General features: G+C 42.8%; 2 protein-coding genes across 19 annotated transcripts in view; one reads left to right on the top strand and one right to left on the bottom strand.

Moving 5' to 3' along the window:
* Positions 1–1276: 1276 nt before the first annotated feature.
* Positions 1277–11090, bottom strand: atg4c (autophagy related 4C, cysteine peptidase). 2 transcript variants are annotated; one of them, XM_018753867.2, is made up of 12 exons: positions 10950–11090; positions 10435–10580; positions 9855–9938; positions 9430–9663; positions 7688–8018; positions 6827–6897; positions 5918–6066; positions 5301–5379; positions 4538–4614; positions 3997–4116; positions 3414–3577; positions 1277–1842 (listed from the first exon to the last, which is right to left on the bottom strand). In XM_018753867.2, the coding sequence occupies exons 2-12, from the start codon at positions 10508–10510 to the stop codon at positions 1830–1832; spliced, it is 1398 nt and encodes a 465-aa protein (XP_018609383.2). In that variant the 5' UTR covers positions 10511–10580; positions 10950–11090; the 3' UTR covers positions 1277–1829. The 2 variants fall into 2 exon arrangements, with proteins under 2 accessions (XP_018609383.2, XP_018609384.2); XM_018753868.2 differs by lacking the exon at positions 1277–1842 and adding an exon at positions 2587–3183 and having other exon boundaries at positions 3408–3577.
* A 4594-nt stretch (positions 11091–15684) lies between these two features.
* dock7 (dedicator of cytokinesis 7) overlaps positions 15685–22572 on the top strand; it is a 49261-nt gene continuing 42373 nt past the window's right edge. For 10 of the 17 annotated variants that reach the window (XM_018754110.2, XM_018754109.2, XM_018754105.2 and 7 more), the window contains exon 1: positions 15686–16713. In XM_018754110.2, the coding sequence (XP_018609626.1) occupies positions 16676–16713 (38 nt within the window). In that variant the 5' untranslated portion in view covers positions 15686–16675. Of the gene's footprint in view, positions 16714–22572 lie in introns of all 17 variants that reach the window. The other 7 variants (XM_018754113.2, XM_018754112.2, XM_018754108.2 and 4 more) reach the window with 2 other exon arrangements.

The following is a 22572-nucleotide window of genomic DNA, read 5'->3' as shown; positions in this document are numbered from 1 at the left end:
AAGAGGGTCGAGTATCGCCTCATTCGTGTTTAACAAAGCTTCTTCTCTGCAAGGAGGACAGAAGTTGGCAGAAAGATGCATAAAGGAAATACTGCTCTGGTTACCTGACTGGTAGAAGGTTGGTAGAAAAGGACAGGCCACTACACGACAAAGTGTGCTCACTCAGCGGTGACCTTCAGCGACCTTCGTTGTCAGCGGAAACAAAAAATGGCTGGGTACAAAAACTTGAAAACTACAGCACTTATGTTTTGTCCATTATCAGCAATGGCATTGGTATTGAAACAAATGTAGCTGAGTGCCAAAATTTGGATTGGTGGCTACGGCAACAAATAAACCCCACTAGAAGTCACACTTAATAACGATCGTAGACAATTTTGTTAAAGTTTTACCTTGAAAGGTTCATTAGAACTTAACTCTTTACCCATGCGGTGTACATTGGTATTATGCTTCATGTACAAAAAAGATTTCCTCAAAACAAAGTGAAATTTGCTAGGAGAGGCTTTAAAGAGACATGTATGGAGATTTACCTTGTTCATTCCTAAACTGATGTACTTAGCTGCTGACAGTGATGCAGAGATGATACTTCGAAATGTGTTACCTGTTGGCAAATACAGGAGGGATTGAATGTAGTACCAGGTGTGAACCTCCATACTGCTGACCTGCTGCTTTTAAAATCACCTCCCATATCTCATATCCGCCGAGACGTTGTGGGACAATTCTGTTTGTCTACAAATACCTGTGCACAGGAGAAGCTCTGGCGTAAAATCAAGAGGGTGTGAGTGAAAACGGTCACTGGTTTGCCATTTCGTACAGAGCCAAATTTACTTCCGTATTATATACCCTCTGTGCACAGGAATGGTACTGCCTGTGTCACTGTGTGTTGTGAAAATAAAACAGCAAAAAGGATATAAGGCTGAAGCCACACTGCTAGATTCATCCTCTTAGATAATGTATACCCTGGAAATCAGCAAGCTATATTAACTGCCTTATGAGTTATTTTTTCCAAAAACTGGTTTGATCTCCCTTTAAAACACAATTAATGGTTTTTCCTCATCCAGAAACAACCCTGTAGGCAAAACCATGTTCAGTACATTTGTCCAGGACTTCACTCCATTGAGGCAAGGCAACATGAAAACTATAAAGCTATTATCCAATCCAGCTGTGGTCCAAACACTTGTGTGCTTTTCAAAATTCCCCGCATAAGATATCTATGCTGCAGTGTATGTCACAAACCATTTCCTCCGGGATGAGAAAAAAAAATCTTTATTGAGCGGTTAATAGCTCCAGACTGGACAGAATGATGCCTCTCATAGATTCCCTTTTAACTGAGGAATGTGCTCAGTGGCATAGATTAGATTTTCAGGAATCTGCAATGTCAATGACACTATTGGCAGCTGTGTTAACAGGGATGGGGCAGGCTTTGTACAGCAGCTCCGTTATTACATTTCCCCAGAGACCATGACTCATTAATCAAATATTCATACATCCCTGTAAATACACCCCGAACACAGCGTCCCCTCACAAGCCCAGTGCCCCCAGCACAAGCAGGCTTTCATGTAAAGCTGACAAAAATCCCCCCGACCAGGCCAGCTTGTCGCGCATTCTTAATGTGCCGTGCACTCTCCGCTTGCCCGTTTCCTAAAAACAGACCCACATGAATTTACTGATCATGGGCAAAGTGCTGAAAAAACACTAAATGATCCCATTATACCCCCTGCCAGTTCCTTGTCCTCAGCGTTGGGGGTGCAGGGATGGGGGAAACAGATAGGCAATTCTTCCTCTCTGTCCCCTTCTTGTCTGTCAACTTTTTCACAAATGGGTTCCTAATCCTAGGCCATGCTCCTATTAATACAAGAATTTGGATTTAACATGAAAACAACCAAGCGATGCTCAAACGGAGCGGCAGTGGCAAAATTAACCATGACAACATTGCATTCTGCACAAGGATATTTTCTTTTCCTCCCTTCAAGATACAATTGCCTGTTGTGTTACACAGTAACATTTTTCTGTGTTGGCGTAATGGAGTGTAGAAATGGTTAGTACGTATGATTAATTTCAATTTAGTCCATTTGAACAAACCTGCAAAGTCTTATGTAGATTTAAACCTACTGCTGAAGCGTGAACCTTAATACAAAAGCGATGCTTTGATTTTGAAAAAGTAAAACCTTAAATTCCTCAAACAAAAGCTGCAAAAGAAAGACATGGTATATGAAACTGAAACATTTTGTGATTTTCATGTTGTTACCCAATACAAAATAAATTTTGTGCGTACCTGCAATACACTTAAAATTAATGTTTTAAATTAATGTTTTGGTTTATTAAAAACAATGGGATTTTGATCTTTGATACTTTTTTCTGTTGCAAAATTAAACAATTTACAAGATGAACGTTCAAACTGTATTGCCAAAAAGCAATAACTGCATTAGGTTTTATGTACCCATATTAACAAGTGCAGTATTTGCAAACAGGATTCAGATTTCTGTTTCCATATAATATGTTGTGATTCTTTGCAAGATACTTGCAGTTTTTAATTGAACATCAAAATGTCCTTCAATCCATCTCAGTAATTGTGGAAATTAAGGCAGTGCTGATTAACTCACATGAAATAAGTTTACTGATTTCAAAGTAAAACTAAATTTATCAGGGTAAATAGGATATCTTGCCTACTTAACAATCTTTTTTGGGAAGACTAACTGCAAACTTGTTTTTGCTACTTGGCTAAACAGTTGGAAATTTATGTATTTCGCACTTCTAAACAGTGTTATTTGTGAAAAGATCACAGTGAATGGCCTATGTTACAATTTTCCTTCATTCGGAAACCAAAACAATTTTGTTTGGTTAAGTGCTATTCCTTTGTTTCGCAAAGGCATCCCACCCTCCCATTGCACAGAGAATAGACACACTGCTTTATTCCCTGCGCTGTTGAGGTCAGCTGTGTTACTGTATTTCTCTCCCATTTACACAAATTAAGTCACTAGTAACAAGTGTCTTTATGGTGCGTGTTTCCTCAGACAAAACAAACAGAAACAGTAACTGATCACCTCCTTCAGTGTGGCTTGGTCAGAAATCCATTCCTGTCACAAGTACCCGCAGAGGCAAGACGTTTCTGAGAGGTTTCTTATTTTGGAGCAAAACAATCCAATGAAGTACATGGTTCTCTGGTTTAGTGTTGGATGTTTGTAACTTGGGGGTGCGGTGGCGCAGTGGGTTGGACCACAGTCCTGCTCTCCGGTGGGTCTGGGGTTCGAGTCCCGCTTGGGGTGCCTTGCGGCGGACTGGCGTCCCGTCCTGGGTGTGTCCCTTCCCCCTCCAGCCTTACGCCCTGAGTTGCCGGGTTAGGCTCCGGTTTCCCGTGACCCCGTATGGGACAAGCGGTTCTGAAAGTGTGTGTGTGTGTGTGTTTGTAACCTTACAGCAACACAAAGTCTCCCGCGGTAGCTCCAACTCTTCTGGACTCCCCCAGAAAGGGCCACTCTTTGCGCTCCTGGGCTGGAGGAGCAGAAAGGTCGTAGTCTCGGCCGTGACCTTTCATGAAGGTGAAAGCAGGGTATTTCTCTTTTGCTGACGGACGCAACACCTGGAACACAAATAAAACAAAGGACAAACAATAAACATCATGTTCTCCCAAGCCATACATTTAAATTTCTTAAATATCCTTCAAAAGGGGGCAGACAACATTAAAAGAGAAGGACAGAGTACTTCTACAAATATTATACAGCATTTTAATTCAGAATTCAAATCCCTCTGCAGTTGTAATATAAAAATTACCAATAATTTTCACATAAAAATAGTTTAAATAACTTTAATTATTTTAACTTGTGTCTGCACAGCTCCTTGCACATAAGGAACAGGTACAGCAGTGAGCAAATGTAAATGTTTTGGATTTACAGATAAATAGTGCCACCAGCTGGTCAAACCCTTTAATTACAAACTACAGAACATACTTCTGATTCAGGCTGTGAATTTTTTACCTCATGCACCATTCATTTTACCAACCTTTGACAGTTCTTCACTAATCTGCTCATAGTCCTTCACACTTTGAGAGTAAAACCCAATAGTGCAGCTTGGATCCATTTTGTTAAAAGGCATCTTCTTTGGTGAAGGGCAATGGAAAGTCTAGAAAATTAAGAAATGACCAAACTCAGAAGGCAGCATTCTGGTAGTTGTCATTTAAACAACTTTAACCTGTTAACATTCAAATGCTAAAAAAAAGAAAACAATTCAGACAGAGTAAGGATTTAGCATGTGCACAATCAAAAAAAGTATTTAAAAATTCTACTCCGCAGGTGGTGCAGATGATTATGCCTTACATGAACTTTTATGTGAACATGCAAAAACTGAGATAATTATGATTACTGCAAGAACGTGATGCACATGAACTCAGACTGCATCAACCTTATTTGTCAAAAAACACATCTGCAGTCTCTATTTGATAACTGAGTGTAGGCTCATTTAGATTCATAACCCTAAGTACTAACAGAAACTATTACATTCACATTACCAAAAATGCGGTCAGCTCTTTGTAATTCCACCTTACCTCTAGTGGGAAATCGCTTATGCTGACATCCACAAAAGACTGACAGTAATGAGGGTCCATGTAAATCAAGCTGTCATCTACAAGGACAAAACAAAAGACAAGTTATTCAAAAACATTTTATTATTAGAATGTATACCCTCCAATTTCTATGCAAAATAGCTCAAAGTCTCTAGCTTCTCTTAGGCTTCCTAGTCAAATGTGAATCTTAAGCTTTTTTTCTTCCTACAAGGATGGATTAAATTCAGCATATGGTTATATATGGTTTTAGAGCCACATTTTTTATTCTGCACAAGGGCTGTCATTTAATTTTTGTGAGGGGAAAATTACTTTTACAAACACGCAATTATAATCCACAATTTGCATATGATAAATGCCAGTTGGATCTCTGATCTGGCAGGGAGAATGTATTGCTTGTCATTTAGACATCATCTAACACTGTATTTCAAATTGGTAAAATGTAAATGCGTAAATATTGACTGCCAACATGTACAACTGAAGGTTCCCCCAGCTTATGAAGGTGATGGAGAGTGGCCCACTTTGGCAGAGATGAAATTTATGCATGCAACTTATGGAAATCAATTACTCCTACAACATGGGAGGCCTGGTTGTGATAAATGGGCTAGCTTTGATGGGTCAGTAGAAGTAAAATAAGTGCCTTTTTCCAATGGCACTGATTCCCAAATACGCATGCATTAACTTGCTACGTCTCTTTATGCGAAGGGGAAATTATGCACAAAATTATCAGTGTTCTCCCCGGACTAACCTTGAAATCCGACAAAGTAGTAGGCCTGTTTGGGCTTCCCCCCTACGATACCCAGGCAGTATTCGAGACTTAAAATGCCCTACAAACACAGCAAAAAGATGAAAAATACAGAAAAGCAAAGTGCAAGCATCCATAAAACAGAACATCAGAAAAATATGTTGTATATTTTTTTTGTCCGTTTACATTTTTCCTTTTAGCTGAAAATCTCCTCCAAAGCAATGTACAATTTTAGGTCACGTACAATGATTTACATATTTATACAGCAAGTTAATTTTTTTTACCTGGGGAAATTCCCAGTAAATTCACCTTGCTTAAGGGTACTACAGAAGGGGTGGGAACCAAACCTAGGCTCTTTGGATCCAAAGAAGGCAACTTTAACCACAACACAACCTGCCCCAGGTATTTAATATCTGGATTACTCTATTTAATACTTTATTATAATTATGCTCAATAAATAGCACATAGAATGTTTTTGTTGCAAAGAAAAATCCAGTGGGCAATACCATATAGATATGCTTTTACATCATTGTGTTTCTGTAAATACTATATAATGTATTAGAGAACCAAAGCAAAACAAACAAGCCAGTTAGTACAGGCAGGGTCATTTAGGTTGTCACCTTGACGAAGTCAAAATACTCAGCATTGGTTTTCTCCCCACCCAGCCTGATGGGGATAAGAATTACAACAGCTCGGCGGTCTCTGTGGCCTGCGGTGGTGGAGCTCAATGGCTGTTCCCCATGGCTATCAATGACATCACCGCTGTAAACTAAAACAGAGGAACAGACATCTGTCAATGACCAGCCGACCTTCGGAGAGCTAACAGACAGCCTTAAGGAGACTAAATTTGTCCCACTGGTTTGTCTTCAGTACCAAAATGTTATCTGTGTTATCGTCAACTGAAAGGACATCATGCAAGCAACTATTTCCACAAGAAAAAAACGCATCAAAATGCAAACCTTTCACTTTAAATGGTTTTGCTGCACACACTGAGGACAATAAAATTTATGGTACCTTGAAGGAGCAAGGGTCTACTGTAAGCAAGCAAAAACACTCGCTCTGATACTATAGCATGAGTCTCTTTCTATTTTTAAATTTTATTCTAATGGTAAATACGGCAGGGTTCTCCACGGACACAGGGAGAATCCTGAGAAAGGCTGGCCAGTGCCTCTGCGGTAAGCGTCTTTGCTCAGGTCTTCATTATCAAACTGCAATCCACTGCACAACCTCAGATCTCTCATCTTTATCACCCTGTCGCCATTGCCACTCCCCCGACGCTTGCGGAGCTCAGGTCTGCGACTCTCGTGGAGCCCCGAGTGGACAATCAGAACAGAACAGACATCTCTCTTCTCCTCATATTGAGAAGAATGACTTTAATCAAAATTCAGGCGTGAGAGGACGCCATCCCTTCTGTGCTCAGGCCATGCCTAGCTGCGCCGTGCTCCACGTCTCTGTCTGGGATCGCCTGTGAGAGGTCAAGCTGGGCACAGTGCCCGAACTCGCTGCTACAGGAGGCTCATTTTTCATACCTGTGCAGTCTTGAGCAACGTAAACGGTTATGCCTCGCAATTCAGGGTCTGTTGCCTCCTCAACAGCTTTTCTAGGGAAGAGAAAGGCCTGCATTCAAACTCCCTCATATCACACTGTCTGGCTGAAATGAAATTAAATGAATAAGTGAACATGTATTAATGAACGGATGATCAACCGAATCAAAGAATGAAGGGGGATCACCAGGAAGCTTTTCGGACCTTTTGAACCTAAAACGACCGCGAACAGGTTATTGGAGTAATCTGTCCTTTATAGTAGTATAAGCGACTTAACGGCTTTCATATATCAGGCTGGGTAGTCTGATACTGCCTTTTTAATCCCTGCTGTTACAACCACGTCAATATATACTGTACATGCATTTTCCCTAACTTAAATTCTTATCCAAAACACTGATATATGAAACAATAACACAGGTCGACAGCCTATTTATTTTATATTTTTCATTGTCATTTTTTTGTGGGGGTATAACACTGAGAAAAGCGCACACACACACACACACACACACACACACACACACATTTTCTGAACCGCTTATCCCATATGGGGTCGCGGGGAACCAGAGCCTACCCGGCAACACAGGGCGTAAGGCTGGAGGGGGAGGGGACACACCCAGGACGGGACGCCAGTCCGTCACAAGGCACCCCAAGCGGGACTCGAACCCCAGACCCACTGGAGAGCAGGACCCAGTCCAACCCACTGCGCCACCGCGCCCCCTCTGAGAAAAAGCATTGCAGAGTAAATGTTTTCTATTAGTATTTCTGTTAAATGTCAACAAGGTCTCACTGTGAAAGACAACCATTTTCTGTGTTCCATCAACAGCTGGGAGTGCAAGGCAGTCTCACCTCAGGATGTGGGCGACTACTGCAGGACCATACCAGTCCCCGGCCTGCTTCCCTGATGATCGCCCATGCTCCACCAGCTTGTGCACACCCAGCTGGGCAGAGGGGATGTCTCCAAACCAAGAGACCACTCGCCGATGGTGCGCTTCCCCAGGAGGAACAATGGACCCTCCTGGCTTTCCCCGTGGCCACGTGGCAAGTCGGGCACCTGGGTGGCTGTTCCTTTCTCCTGGGACTGGGGACTCCAGAGATGCTACCAGCTTCCTGGCAGCATTACTCGTCCATGTTTCTGTGTCCAAAGTCTGAAGCCTCAAGGCCTCTGCCCAGGTCCAGTCTACAAGAAACCATTTAACAAAGCTAGAACATGTTAGACTTCTATATTTAACATTTGTAAATGTTATATGCAATAATCTTAAGGCACAACAACTGTAACAATACATTTATAAATAAAATCACTGGAAAATAACTCATTAACTTGCTAAAATTCACAGAGGTTGTGAAGCTCTTCGTACCCAAAGAATGTGGAATATGTACAGATTCCAGTAATTAGAAATTACAATTAGTTTTTGGTGTTATTTAGTCTGAACCTAATAATTATTTTATTCCATACTATAAGGAAAACGTAACTTAAGGCTTCACACAAAGATACTCCTACACTCATGTACTTCATGTCATTGAAAAGGTTATAACAGACTAAGTAAGAAATTGTAAATTTGTGGTATTAAAAAGTCTAATTACAGTATATTCAGCATTTCAGTTTTACAGCACTTTACCCTTGAAAATACAGTGGGCACCTTCTGACAGGCAGTGGGTGTAGTTAGAGCTGTAAAAGTGGCAGGACAGCGGAGTAGGGCATTAACATTATAACCTTGGTGGGTGCCAGAATTGTAATTGATCAATAAATATATCTAAGTAGCAATTAGTTTCTTTATAGAAAAAGATTTCTTTTACAGCGTATTTCACACTCGATGTAAGAAGAAATTAGAACTTAAATATTGTTTTCCAAATGACTACATAAAACTTGTAACTTTTAAGCAGCCTAAAGGATACCAGAGGTATTCAAAATGCTTTACTAAGAGAAAACTTACTTTTGGTAACCAGGTCAAACATCAGTGCCCTCAACATAATCTCCATAAAAATAGAAACATGCAGTGAGGCTCTCAAGTACTTTCCCTCTACAACAAACTAAGTACATTTTGTGAACATATGTTTCATGTTATTAGTAATACATTTCAATACTTCAGTGATATGATTTTTATTTAGTCTTAATACATTTAAGGGTTTGCTAGAATCTACTGCTTATCTGTACAGGGAATCTTCTTTCAGTGTCAATGTAATTTGACATGAGGCTATCATTGCGTGTTTACACAGAAGTTACTCAATTTCACTGAGATTTAATGCAAGAATTTTTAAAAATTTTGTTTAGTTATTCATGCTGAACCTGCACAGTCAGAATGAATGTATTATAAACACTAAAAAAGTACATCGTAGAAAATGTTTGTGCATACATGTAGTGATAGTAGATAGATGAAAGAAGAGAAACTGTACAAGAAGAAATATGGTGATTAGGACAATGTGGTTAAGATTTGTTTGGAGCAGCATGTAGAAATCTGGGATAAAACTAGTAAGAGGAACACAAGTTAACAGCCTAAAGATAAAAAGATGAGAACGTCACAAAAGAGGCGTGGAAACTTTAATGCCAACAGTGCATGCATATCGAGCAAAACAGGCTGTAAAGAGCCAACCTCGGCCCAGGAAGTGAAGGATTAGGGCCTGGGCCAACATCATTTGGCCAGCCCGCAGGGTACAACCCCAACCACAGTCTGAGGTGAAGGAGGAGCCTTGCAGGACTGGGAAATCTTCTCGGTACGTTAGCCATATACGGGATGCGAAGTCCCTGCGAAAGGCCTCCACATTTCCGGAAACATGATTGCTTTCTGTTTCCACAGCACTGCAGCTTGCTAGTGGGTCCTCGGTGTCTGAAGTAGAGAGCAAAATACAATCAAGTACATCACCAACAGAAAGCTTTTAAACTGTACTAGCAATGTGAACTGTACTTAATATTTATATACTTTTAGATTTATTCTGGTTATGGCTCCTGAAAAGAAAAAAAACACACACACATAGGAGCTGGAGCATAACACAGGAACCATACTGTAGGTGAGTTTACCGTCAGACTTAAAGTGGTAGCATTTTCCCAGAAGGAAGACAGGAGAATTTCGGCTGAAATGAGTCTTTGATTTGAGAACCCAGCCTAAAAAACATTGATATTATTTAATTTATCCAACACCACAAAACAGTATATCCTCAATGCCACTGAGTTGAAATTGGATGCATTCAAATAAGATATCTAGACACATCACTGAAGAGGAACTGAGCGACTGAGAACAAGAGTAACGCCTCACTTCAATGGTGATATTATCTTAACGCACAGTGGAAAGGTATTCTAAACATATATTCACATCCTCACAGCTGTTGACTGAACACAATAGCAAAAGTCCCCCCCTTTAAATCTGTCACCATTGCTCAAGCGAACTTACATTGTTAGGTTTCTACGCTAATCTGCTCAGAACGATTTACCCAGCCGGGTAATTTTTACTGTCTTAATTAAGGGGAAGCACCTTGCTCAAGGGTACTACATCTAAATGCAAAGCCAGTTCCTTCTGATTGCGAGGCGATAGCTCTAACCACTACGCCACCTGCCGCAGAGGTTCGACAACTTCTGTTTAGCGGGAGTTGTCCTCACTTACTGTATCTCACATTGTGCCATGCAGACATTAATCTGCTCTTTAATTTATCCCCCTCATCTGCCTCCTTATTGTCCATCTCGGCCAGCAGGACTCTGAACCCATTCCAGATGTTTGTGACAAAAACACAGCAACGTTCTCCCTGCAGACTGAGGGAAAAACACGTTATTTAGCTCTTACCCGTACAGTCAAATAATGTTTGATAATGATGTAGCACGGAGGCTAATCCATGACTAAATATGCTAATGACATGTAATACAATGTAATACATTTTTACGAATGTAGCAATTCACAAAGCAAAACAAGCAGCCCCCTTGTCCTGGAAACTCAGCTACAGCTGCAGAGCCAGCTGCTCATTACTTAGGCATGAACTATGTTTTTAATTTATATCTACTTCCAGCTAAATGACAAATTAATTACATTTAATTGAGGCATCAGTGTGAGTGGCAGTGGACGAGCCACGACATGAGTGTATTATAATTTATATATAATATAGGTAGCATACAGCGTTAAGTTACCTTCAAAACAATAATTTCGTCAGCGATAGCGGACTGAAAATATTGCTGTTTAATCTTCGACAGCTAAATAACACGTTAACTGTTACATGGTTTGCTTTTGTTTTAGCTGTCAGCTCCTCCGTCTGGCTACAGTTAGCCAATTAGCCAACAACTTACTGTTCCTGTGTACGTTCAGAGGAAGGGCGGAAACCATGTGGTATCTACGTCATCACGCACTATGAAAACAGTATGACGTCGGGGACGTTCGTCTTTGCGCTGCAGCTGCGTACTGGTCGAGACGCGGAGCTGGTTGTGTTTGTGTCTGAAACGGTTGATCTGTTACTTTGAATTCTATAAGTATGAAACGTTTTCAAACATTAAAAAAAGATTTTATAGATTCATGAACAGCAACAGAATTAAATGTAGCTTCGTAGAATCAAATTTGCCTGTACCAGGACGCGAAACTGGGTTAGAAATATTCGTGACTCCCGGGGCCTTCGCCTCACTGGGTAGCGCGAGAGAACGTAGGTTCGATCCCTGCTTCGAAGTTCGTGGTTTGTGGAGTTCGCGTGTTTTCACTGTGTCTGCGAGGTTTCCAACCATAGCTCAAAGACATACAGTTCAGGTAAATTGCTGACACTACATCGCGCGTAGTGTCTGTGAGTAGCTACGCTTCGTGAGAACTAGCGCTCTCACTCTGTCCAGTCGGTGTAAACCCCCCCACCTTGCACCCAATCACTTCCGGGATTGGCTCCGGTTCACCACCACCCTGCTCAGGAGAAGCGGGTTGTGTTCAAAAACCTATGCTTTTGATTAGGAACTTAACACAGTCTTATAAATGGGAAAACAAATAGGAATAGCATTGTCAAAAATTGACATCCCAGGCTCGGCATCTGGTAGAGAAGCCTTTGCTCGAAATAACTGCGCTCAAATATTTTCTATAGCCGTTGATGAGATTTCTGCACCTCTTTACTGGGTCACTCATTGTGCAAACAAATCCAGTTCATTTAGATTTGAAGGGTGCCTTCTCCTTGCTGCCATTTTCAAATCTCTACCTGGCCTTTCAGTGGGATTTAGGTCTGGACTCATTGCTGGCTACTTCAGCAGAGTCCAGCATTTTGTCTTCATCCATTCCTGGATGTTTTTAAAAATGTGTTTCAACCCCATGTTTCGCTGAAGGGAAGGTGTTCTCGTCTTTCTGAAAGTTTGCTCTTTTCTTTTTTTTTTTGTTCTTAATTTGGTTTTGTACAAATTTAGAGATATGCTTTGCAAAAAAAGTTCTCATTTGTTCTAATTTGCACCTGTTCACAGGACATTCTCCTAGAAGGATTTTGGTATGTTTGTGTGTGTTCTGGCAATTTGCAGCAGGGCTTTTCTTATGTCTCTCTTAGCAGTAGGATCCCCCTAGCTCTCATACCATATAGTTCCCTTTTATTGAGTTGGTCATAGTTGGTGCAAGTTGAAACTTTTGTACCTTTTATCTGAAAGTCAACTTCAATCTGTGTAGCAGCTGATTGCGGTGCTTTCTCTACTATTCAAATTATTTTTGGCTGCAGGCTTTATCAGGATTTCTCTTGGTGCCATGTCCATGGAGGTTGACTGCAATGCCATGGGCCTTAAAATTCTAGATAACATTACATACAGTAGAAACTGTGACATAACATCTCTGGATTTGGACTTGCAGCCTTGAGATTGTCCATGCTTGGCTATGGTCTCCGTCATTTATTTTGTTTGTGTGTTTCCTCCCTCTCTCCATACTCAGTGCAGTATATACAGTGAACACAAAACCCCACAAGGACTGCTTTTTCAGTTCAAACTGGCATTCGGACTGGATGAGTAGTTCTTACATTGCAGACACTGGAAACTCAACACACCTTCTTTAACTATTTGTAGACAGTACCAGTGCTATTGTCCACATCATTTAAGATTTCCATGAATTAAGATGTTTTTTTTTTTTTTTTTAAATTTTTTGTTTTGTTCTACTGCAAACCAAAGAAATACCTACATGGATTCCATTTTTTTTTTTTAAATCCAACAGTTTCCTGGAAGAAATGTTTAATAATTTTAAAAAATGTGCATCGGTGGCAATATTTTTGGCCAGGAGTATATGTATTATTTGTGTAGCATATTATTTATATATATATATAGATATATATATCTATACTGTATATAAACAACAGCAGAGAGTCAAAGCACCAGCTACTGGTCGATAGAGCAATCATGCAGGACTCGTAAGACCAGACAGACCAACCTGAGCACTGCCTGGATTGATTACAAGAAAGCCTACGACTCGATGCCCCACACATAGATACTGGAGTGCTTGACGCTATAGAAGGCCAACAGGACACGAATAGCCTTCCTCAAGAACTCAATGCACCTCTGGAAAACAACACCGGAAGCCAACTCCAAGGCCATCGCACAAGTGACCAAGTGCGTTGTGTACCAAGGTGATGCACTGTCCCTGCTGCTGTTCTGCATAGGCCTGAACCCCTTTAGTCAGATCATTGCAAAGAATTTTTAGGGATATAAGTTCAGAAGTGGAGTAACCATAAGCCACCTCCTCTACATCGATGACATCAAGCTGTATGCTAGGAGTGAACGAGACATCGATTCACTGATCCGCCTCACCAGGATATACAGTGATAACATCGGGATGTCATTCGGACTGGATAAGTGTGGTTGAATGGTATCGAGAAGAGAGAAGGTGATCAGGACTGCAGGAGTGGAGTTGGCAGAATTGCAGACATACAGGACAGCTACATGTACCTGGGTATCCCACAGGTCAGTGGGAATCACAATGAGGCAGCAAGGAGGTCAGCCACAACCAAATGCCTCTGGAGAGTATGGCAGGTCCTGAGAAGTCCGCTCAATGATAGGAATAAGATCCAAGCCATCAACATGTACGCCCTACCAGTCAGCAGATACCCAGCTGGAATAATAAGCTGGCCACAGGAGGAGATAGATGCCACAGATGTCAAGACATGAAAACTCCTCATGATGCACGGAGGGTTCCACTCAAAGTCCAGCACTCTAAGACTGTACAATAAGCAAAAAAGAGGGAGGATGAGGGTTAGTGAGTATCAGAGGCACTATGCAGGATGAAACAAGGAGCATCTAAGAGTATATCAGGAAGATGGCCCCCCCCCAGGACAAAGCACTGAGTGAGTATCTCAGGCAGCAGAAAACAGAGGGTGATGAGGAAGAAGAGGAGACATTGTGGAAGACCAAGCCCCTCCATGGGCTCTACCATCGCCAGATAAAGGCAGTGGCTTATGTCAAGCAATCCTACCAGTGGCTGGAAAAAGCTGGCCTGAAGGACAGCACAGAGGCTCTTATCATGGCAGCACAAGAACAAGCTCTAAGCACCAGATCCATAGAGGCCAGGGTCTACTATAGCAGACAGGACCCTAGGTGCAGGCTGTGCAAAGATGCCCCTGAAACAGTCCAGCACATAGTACTAGGGTGTAAAATGCAAGCTGGGACAATGTACACTGAGAGGCATATCCAAGTAGCTGGGATAGTGTACAAGAACATATGTGCAGAATACAGACTGAAAGTCCCCAAGTCCAAATGGGAGACACTGCCAAAGGCTGTTGAAAATAGCAGAGCTAAGGTCCTGTGGGACATCAAGTTCCAGACTGACAAGCAGTTGCTAGCTAACTAACCAGACATAGTGGTGGTCGACAAGAAGGAGAAGAGGGCAATGTGATTTACATTTATTTATTTAGCAGACGCTTTTGTCCAAAGCGATGTACATCTCAGCAAAAGTACAATTTATGCATTACATTAAGAGGAGACATAGCTGCAGACATGAGTCTCAAGCAAACCTAGTTTACCTACCACTTACTGCACCAAGGTTCATCGTTCGAGTAGGTGCATAAAACGCAGATAGACAAATCCCGATACCCTTCCACCAATATTTTTTTTTTTGTATTATAAAGTGATAGATGTAGCAATCCCAAGTGACAGCAATATCAGAAAGAAGGAGCATGAGAAAATCAAGAAGTACCAAAGACTGAAGGAAGAACTGGAATGGATGTGGAAGATGAAGTCCAGAGTGGCTTCAGTGGTAATAGGAGCATTCAGGGGCTGTGACCCCCCCAGACTGGGAGAGTGGCTCCAGCAGATTGTGGGATCAATATCTGAAGTCTTCTGTCCAGAAGAATGCAGTCCTAGAAACAGTTAAGCTACTGTGCAGAACCCTTAAACTTTAAGGCCTCTGATAGAGGATGCGATCTTGAAGAACACACACAAAACCCCATGTGGGGGTATATACAGTATGTTTGTGTGTATAATGTTATATCCATAGTATACAGTGTATGTGTATATATACAGTGTTGCTTGAAAGTATGTGACCCCTTGTGTCCCTTCGTTTTACCACAGAAGTGTTTTTTAATCAGAAGTTTTTCTTATCTAATATAATAGGCATGTAATGACCAATTCCATATGTTGGGTTAGAGGAAATTGTGTAGTAGAAAAACAGAAGTAGTGCAGGTGCAAAAATAAGTGAACCCCAAGTTGCACTGGTCAAACCAAGTAGGTAAGTAGAATCAGGTGTGTAAATAATAAAGATTAATAAGTTAATATTTTATACAAGAATGACCATCCCCCCAATGGGTTCATGTACATTCACATAGTACTGTGTGTATGTATACATATGTTATACGCACACACACACATTCACACAAAGCACACATGACTGTGATGTATATAGAAAAAGACAGTAACCGAGACTAAATTGCGTTCAGAAACACTTTTATAATTACAAAGGAAATAAATCATACACCAATTTAAAACCACCTTTTTCTTTTAGACTTTTGCTATAGTAGTGTCTTCTTTGCATCAAATGACGAATTTATGGGACCTTTGCTGAAAAAGAACGTCATGTTGTTATGGACACCATCTACCTACATTTACATGTAATAAATATTTAAATAACAAATGTCACAACGCGTTATATATAAGAGCAACGCTGCTGAATCGTACCACTAGCGAATCGGAAGTGGCGTGAACATTCGGTCACTTGTACTGTAACTGTGAAGTAAAGAAAATTAGTTCCTTTCAGAAGTACAAGTTTACTTTGGTTAGTTTTCCCAGCGAGCGGTGACCTGGTAAAACTGTAGTAGACTAGTGTAGTGTTCGTAAGTCAGTGTGTGTGTATGTGTGTGAGCGACACTTCACACCTTGGCGTCCGACCACTGGCTTCCTACTCTCTCCAATTGTTTCCTTCCTCTGGGCTTTCCTCTCCGCTCAGGACGTGAGTCATTGCGCACTGAGGCCAACGAACGGCTGGGTCGCCATTCAGCTCCGTTGAATGACAACGCTGGAAGAAAAAGTTTACACTTTTAGTTACTGCAGTTTTATTTTTGTTACTCCCGTTTCGTTATCAAGCAGTGACACTTCTTTTAGAAAATTCTACAGAGTTTATGAACAGTAATAAAAAGTCACAATATATATAATAAGGAGGGTGCTGTTTATGTGAGGTTCAATACCAGTGAGTATACCAGTTGAAACCATTTAACCGGCGTAAACTTTAGTTCGGGTCAGTTTAAAGACTGGGTAGGTAGGGACCACGTCTGTACCCTTTTTATAGCAATATTATTAATAACAAAACGTAAACAAATAAATCAATGAAATTTGCTGCGCGTCTTTTCCCAGGATTACGGTACGAATTCCAGCCTCTCTCTCGCTCGCCAGTAGCCGCCGTCTGGAGCACCAGGGAATTCAAGCAATAAGCGGCTAGGGCCATGGCTGAGCGCCGCGCCTTCGCCCAGAAAATTAGCAGGTAAGCCGAGTTTAGCCACTTTCCTCTTCGCTTCCGACGTCCAATTATGGCGCTTTCGGCCCTCCATTCCAGTTTCTTGTTCGATAGAAGCGTTCGGCGTTGACGTATCCCGGGTTATAGATCCCTGAAGAAGGGCCTAGCTGTGAAGATGCCCAGAGTGACCCACCCAGAGAGCAGAGTACGATCCCTGCTGTGACTGTGCTGTAGTGTTTCCCCTCCTGTTTTTGCTACGGTTTTTCGGCGGTGTGAAACGAACGCGCCGTTCTTCTCGCCGTCATTCACTCACACCACCCTCCTCTTAGGACTAGGAGCGTGCGGTGCTCCCGCGGGTGGGATACGTCTGGAAGCGGCGTAGCTGGGTCACTGGGCGCCGGGGCTCCGAGTCAGTGTCCGCGGGGGCCGTGGCGTTTGCGTTGGACCCTGGAGCCGCTGCCGTGCATGCGCGCTGCGGAGCCCTCTGCCGGCGCCGTTTCGCCGGCTTCGCTCCGAACAAAGAAGCCCCCATGTGAACGAAGCGAAGGGTTTCTTTCTACAATCAGTGCCATGGCGCGCTCCATTTACCACCACGCAACACACATCATCATGCACTCATTATGGAAACTAGTGAAACAGCCGAGCCGCGGCGTCATGATGACGCAAACAAGTGTAAACAGCGCGTTCCGAGCTAAAGGCTGAGAAGGGGCTGGTTACCGTACCCACTACCCAGCTATCTTAATTTGTACCGCGAACACATGGGTCCGCTGCCGATGAGGAGCGGCTGATAACGGGCGCTGCGGTCCCGACGCGCCGCCTGCTGTCCCGCTCCAGCTGTGCGCCGCGCTGCGCCGCGCCGCGCGCGCTCCTCGTGACACACCGCCGGCTAAAGCGCGGCTGGGCGCCCCGAGCGACTGACTTGAAACGTTTGATTTGGGGAAGACGGGCCGCCGGCAGCGAGCAATGTTTTCAAAATAAAATAAGTGCGTCTGTACGTGCGGATTAGCGTCCAGGCGAAAGACGTCTGCGCGTTCAGTCCTTTACTAGTTAGGGTTAAGCACACACTTCATTGAACCCTTTTCTACACGACTTAGTTAATAGCAGCATAAGTGTTGTCCATAACTTGAGAACGCTCAGCAGGTACAGTATTTTTACCCTTTGGTGGCCCACAATGTTTGTGGTCGCTTGGCTCCTTCCCCGTGACCCCTCTTTCTGGCTAGATTGTCAGCATCAATCATAACCATCATCATCATCTACGGCACTGGCTGCACATGTGGACTCACACCTCCAGGCTTGAGAAGAACAACCTCCTGGAGCATCATGGGTCCCCGGTGCCCCATGGAGTCTGTCTGCTGTCACAGGAGACAGGTGCTCTCTGGCATCTTCCCTGGATATTAAGGCATCAGGGTGATATGAGCAATAAAACCTTCATATGACATATTTCTTGCCAAATATTATGCTCAAACAACATGCACTTTATAACAGTATGGTGTTCGGTGCCAAAGCTTTTGGGTTGAAGACCACTTGAAGCCCTGTCTTGACTCTCAGCTGTATTGACACTGAGCAGTGTTCAGCCAACAGCTCTTTTTGTTCATCCAGCTTGTATGCCTGCATGTAGGTTTCAGTATGTTATGACCTGTAAACAGTGCATATCTTCTGAACTTTAAAACACCACCCAGAAAAATATACTTTTTCTTATGTTTGGTTCTGCAGTGCTGTTGCACTTATAAGATTAACAAAGACACCAGCTTGAGTTTCACCTGACGGGTGAATGAGGGGATCTTGTAAAGCTGTCACAAAGTTCATTGTAAGAAAGACTGATGGTTTATTCTGCGAGATGCTCATCTGCTCACTTTAACTCGACTGCTTTCTGTTATAATAGGGTAATTTAGATTTACATTTCTCTGGCACTTTTCTCCAAAGCAACTTACAGTGTTAAGGTCACAATTATTACATGCTTATGATCATTTACCCATTTATACAGCTGAGTAATTTTACAGGAACAATTCAGGGTAAGTACCTTGCTCAAGGGTACTACAGCAGAAGTGGGGATCAAACCTGTGACCTTGGTGTCCAAAGGCAGTAGCGCTAACCACTATGCTACCTATAACCGCTATGTCACCTATGCTTATTAGTAGGATTATTTGCCGCAGTTAAAGTGATCGTGTGAATTACTGCCTTTCAATCTTATTTCCCCTTACCCTGTGATACGCGTTTGCGAGATATTTGTGATCATTTTGGAGTTGGCTACTAATTTACACTTCAAAAATATCAAACTGAAGTTTCTTTTTCCAAAATGAATAAACATTCTGTCTCTGTAGCCAATCTCTGACCCCCCTCTATGTGGTTAAGATGTCAAAGGCAATAGCTATTTGATCCTTCCAGGTTCACTTTGCATTTTTCCAGGATTGTGTGTTAGAGCGAGCAGCGTGATGCTGCAGCAGGAAATGCTGGTATTTTGCAGCTCCTGTGCTGTGGGTTTGTATCTGGCCTTGTCTCTGTGGAGTCTGCATGTTTTTCAGTGCGTGTGAAGGGTGTTCCCTTATGCTCTGTCTGTTTTCCTTCCATGGTCCAGAGATGTGACTGTATTGCTTGTAGTGTTTATAGGTGTGAGTGAGTAAGTGTGTGTGAGTGCTTTACAATGGACTGGCATCCAGTTCCAGATGTACTGTCTCATACCCTATGCTTCCTGTGGGCTCTGGACCAGCACAACCTTGTATTGGGACAGACTGTTGTAAATAATGCATGGGATGAGTGTGTGTCTGCTGAAACTGCAACGTGTGGTAAAACAAGGCAAACTGAGTACTACAAGCCTTCCTCATTATGTTATGTAGTGGGGAGGAGTTCCTAGTTTACTGTGTGCTGTGATTTGCACAAGAAAATGCAAGACAATTGGCAGCCATCACTGAAGGGGGTTGCCTTTTAGGCCAAAGACAAAAAAGACAGCTGGTAGCATAGTGGTTAGAGCTACTGCCTTTGGATGCAGTGGTTGCAGGTTCAATCCCCCTCCCATCTAGCTGTAGTACTCTTGAGAAAGGTACTTACCCTAAAATTGCTCCAGTAACATTCCCCAGCTGTATAAATGGGTGAATAATTGTAGGTAGACTAATGTTGTAAGTTGCTTTGGAGAAAAGTGTCAAATAAATGCTTAAAAAAAAACTCTGGAAAGAAGGTTTTGCCCCCCTTGATCTTGTTACATTATGTGTTTCCCCCCCCCCCCCTTTTTTAAAGCCTCAGTTTTGAATGGGTTTTAATTGTGCCTGTGCGTCCTGAGGTGCTTACTGTGTCCTTACTGTGTTCAAGGCGATGCCACCGAGTCGCTCAATAGCCAGTGTAATTTAAAAAGACCCAACAACTGCCTACCCAAGCGCTTTGCTTTCGGCTCCAATGGCTTTTATTTGTACTCTGTCCTCAAGTTTAATATAAGGCAGTGTCAGCCTGGGCAGAGTGCGGCTTTCTGTCCTCGCTACGGTACCGAAGAATTATCGCACGACACCGCAAGCAGCGGCGCAAATGTTTTCACACACCAAAACGCTTCTGTGCTTCACCTGCGGAAAGGCCGTCGCCACAAATAATGTGACCCCTGTGGAACATGATTCTGGTTACTCAGTTAGTATTCTGACAAGTGGGAAACAAACTGTCGTTTTCTTTTGCTGTCATGCATCTGTACAAGAAACTTGCATTTTAAATCGCCCCTAAGTTGTTTTAAGTGTTTGACGTGGCTCTTTCAATCCCGTTATTAGTAGAGGGTAGCATAGTGGTTACAGTTGTCATTTTGCATTTCTAGGATCTAGATTCATATCCTCACTCTTGAACAACGGTCCAGTTCTTCCGTCAGCTGAATAAAGAATAATAATACAAAACCATATTAAGAATGATATTTTGACTATTATCAGTTGACCTGTAATAGCAATCAGTGCATAAAATACATTCCCCAGAGGTGATTCCTGACCTTCTAGTTATCCTTACTTTTTTGCTAGTATTTCTTAAGCGTTCTGACATACAAAGCAGTGGGAAACCTTGTGCATGACGCCACTCTCATTCACCATTGCTAACTGCTGGTCTTGGTCGGGGTCGCAACGGTCTGGATCTGATCAGTATCGCTTTGCACCTGAACTGCATGTCTTTGGACTGTAGGAGGAAACCCACACAGACATGGGGCGACCGTTCAAACTCCTCACAGACCGATCGAGATTCAAACCTACGTCCCGACGTCCCAGGTGCTGTGAGGCAGCAGCGCTACCCATTACGACACCATACTGCTTCTGCATAACACCAATAAAAATAAATATCCTTAAGGGTGAAATGATTAATACATTTGATGTCAGGTATGTTATAGCATTTAAGAAGATTATAGGTGAAATGCAAACCTGCACAGATTGAACGTGGAGTTTGTTGGCCCTGTGCAGATTTAAAATTCTGTTTTGGAGAGCTTTGTGCCCAAGGGTTATAGATAATGGGGTTGTATTTGGTGCTGAGAACTCCGTCACATCAATAACACGGGAGGAGGAAAGATGTGCAGTTTACCTGCGTCTGCAGTTCCAAAGGTGAGTGAAGCTGAAACTCTTGCGATGAGGGGCGAGGTCAAGGATAGAAATTGAGCTGGTGATGGGAGGAGGGTGATGGTAAATGGTCTGCCATGGTGTTCAGTAGCATCCTCCTCAATCTTTCTGTGATGGTACTACAATAAGATGGGGGGGTGGTGGAGATTATGGGTTTCCTCCATTTGTTTTCTCTTGCTCTGTGTACTGCGCTACCCCCAGGTACAGTGTGGTCCTAGTACAACCTTGGCTCGGTGCCTTCACCATTTTACCCAGAACAGCAGCAGGTCGCATAGTGGTTAGAGGCAATACCCTGCACTCATACCTTGATCAAGGTACTTAATGTGAATTGTTCCAGTTAAAATTTCCCAGCTGTGTAAATGGGTAAATCATTGTAAATAGTTTAGTGAACAAATTTAACATTCTGAGTCCATTTAGACAAAGACATCCTCAAAATGACACACACACAGGCTGAAGCTGCTTGTCCCAAGTGGGGTCATGGCGAGCTGGAGCCTAACCTGGCAACACAGGGCGAAGGGCTGGAGGGGGAGGGGACACACCCAGGACGGGATGCCACTCCGTCGCAAAGCACCCCAAGCGGGACTCGAACCCCGGACCCACCAGAGGGCAGGACTTGGCCAAACCTGCTGTGCTGCCGTGCCCCCCCCCTCCTCAAAATGAGTAATCATAAAATACTTATCTGTGGTATGTGACCATTTTTAATTTGCCCTCCTTTTTTCCAGATGGGAGGGGATCATGCACTCGAACCCACAGCAGTATATCCTTCCTGTTAGACAGTTTCTGTACGGTAACATGTGGCCCGAGGCAGGTCCTGAGGAGCGTGTGAATGTTTTCAGTGTGGAGCTCTGTTTAGTCAGGGGTGAGATGTTTTTCTGTGGAAAAGAGTGCCGTTTCCATCGTGTAGCCAAGATCTCAGGCCTGTGACTTGAGCAGTAAAATCCTGTGTTTACTTTGGCCACCGGGGTTTAAAGAGAGCCCTTATCTCCTTGCAAATGGCATTAACCCTCGTGACGATGCTGGTGTTTATTGGCAACACAACAGGAATTTGTGATTCTTGTTTAAACAAGTCGTTGTTGTTATTGATGTTTCTCCTTGTGTGTGAGATGGAAAGATAAATGTTTTTTTTCTTGGGGTAGGGAGGAAACTTACTGATGTCCTGTGCTGTGACTTGTGGAACAACTCTTATGGTTTATATGGAATTAGCAAGGTGTGTGTGTGTGTGAGAGAGAGAGAGATTGTGTTTCAGCTTTCTTAGCCTTGTGTAATTTTTGACACAACCGTCCCCACATAAAGAGGGAATCCAAAAATTGACCTTTTCTGTATG

The sequence above is a fragment of the Scleropages formosus genome, chromosome 9 (genome assembly GCF_900964775.1).
Source record: "Scleropages formosus chromosome 9, fSclFor1.1, whole genome shotgun sequence".
Taxonomy (NCBI): Eukaryota; Metazoa; Chordata; class Actinopteri; order Osteoglossiformes; family Osteoglossidae; genus Scleropages; species Scleropages formosus.
This window is presented reverse-complemented; position numbering and strand designations above follow the sequence as displayed.

What these genes read in the sequence shown, in the direction of transcription:
- atg4c (XM_018753867.2), bottom strand. Translation starts at nt 10,510, where the DNA reads ATGGACAATAAGGAGGCAGATGAGGGGGATAAATTAAAGAGCAGATTA. An exon ending in CCTTCACTTCCTGGGCCGAG is followed by an intron (nt 8,019 to 9,429) that starts GTTGGCTCTTTA and finishes GGTTTCTTGTAG; the next exon opens with ACTGGACCTGGGCAGAGGCC. An exon ending in GTAGTCGCCCACATCCTGAG is followed by an intron (nt 6,898 to 7,687) that starts GTGAGACTGCCT and finishes TCTCTTCCCTAG; the next exon opens with AAAAGCTGTTGAGGAGGCAA.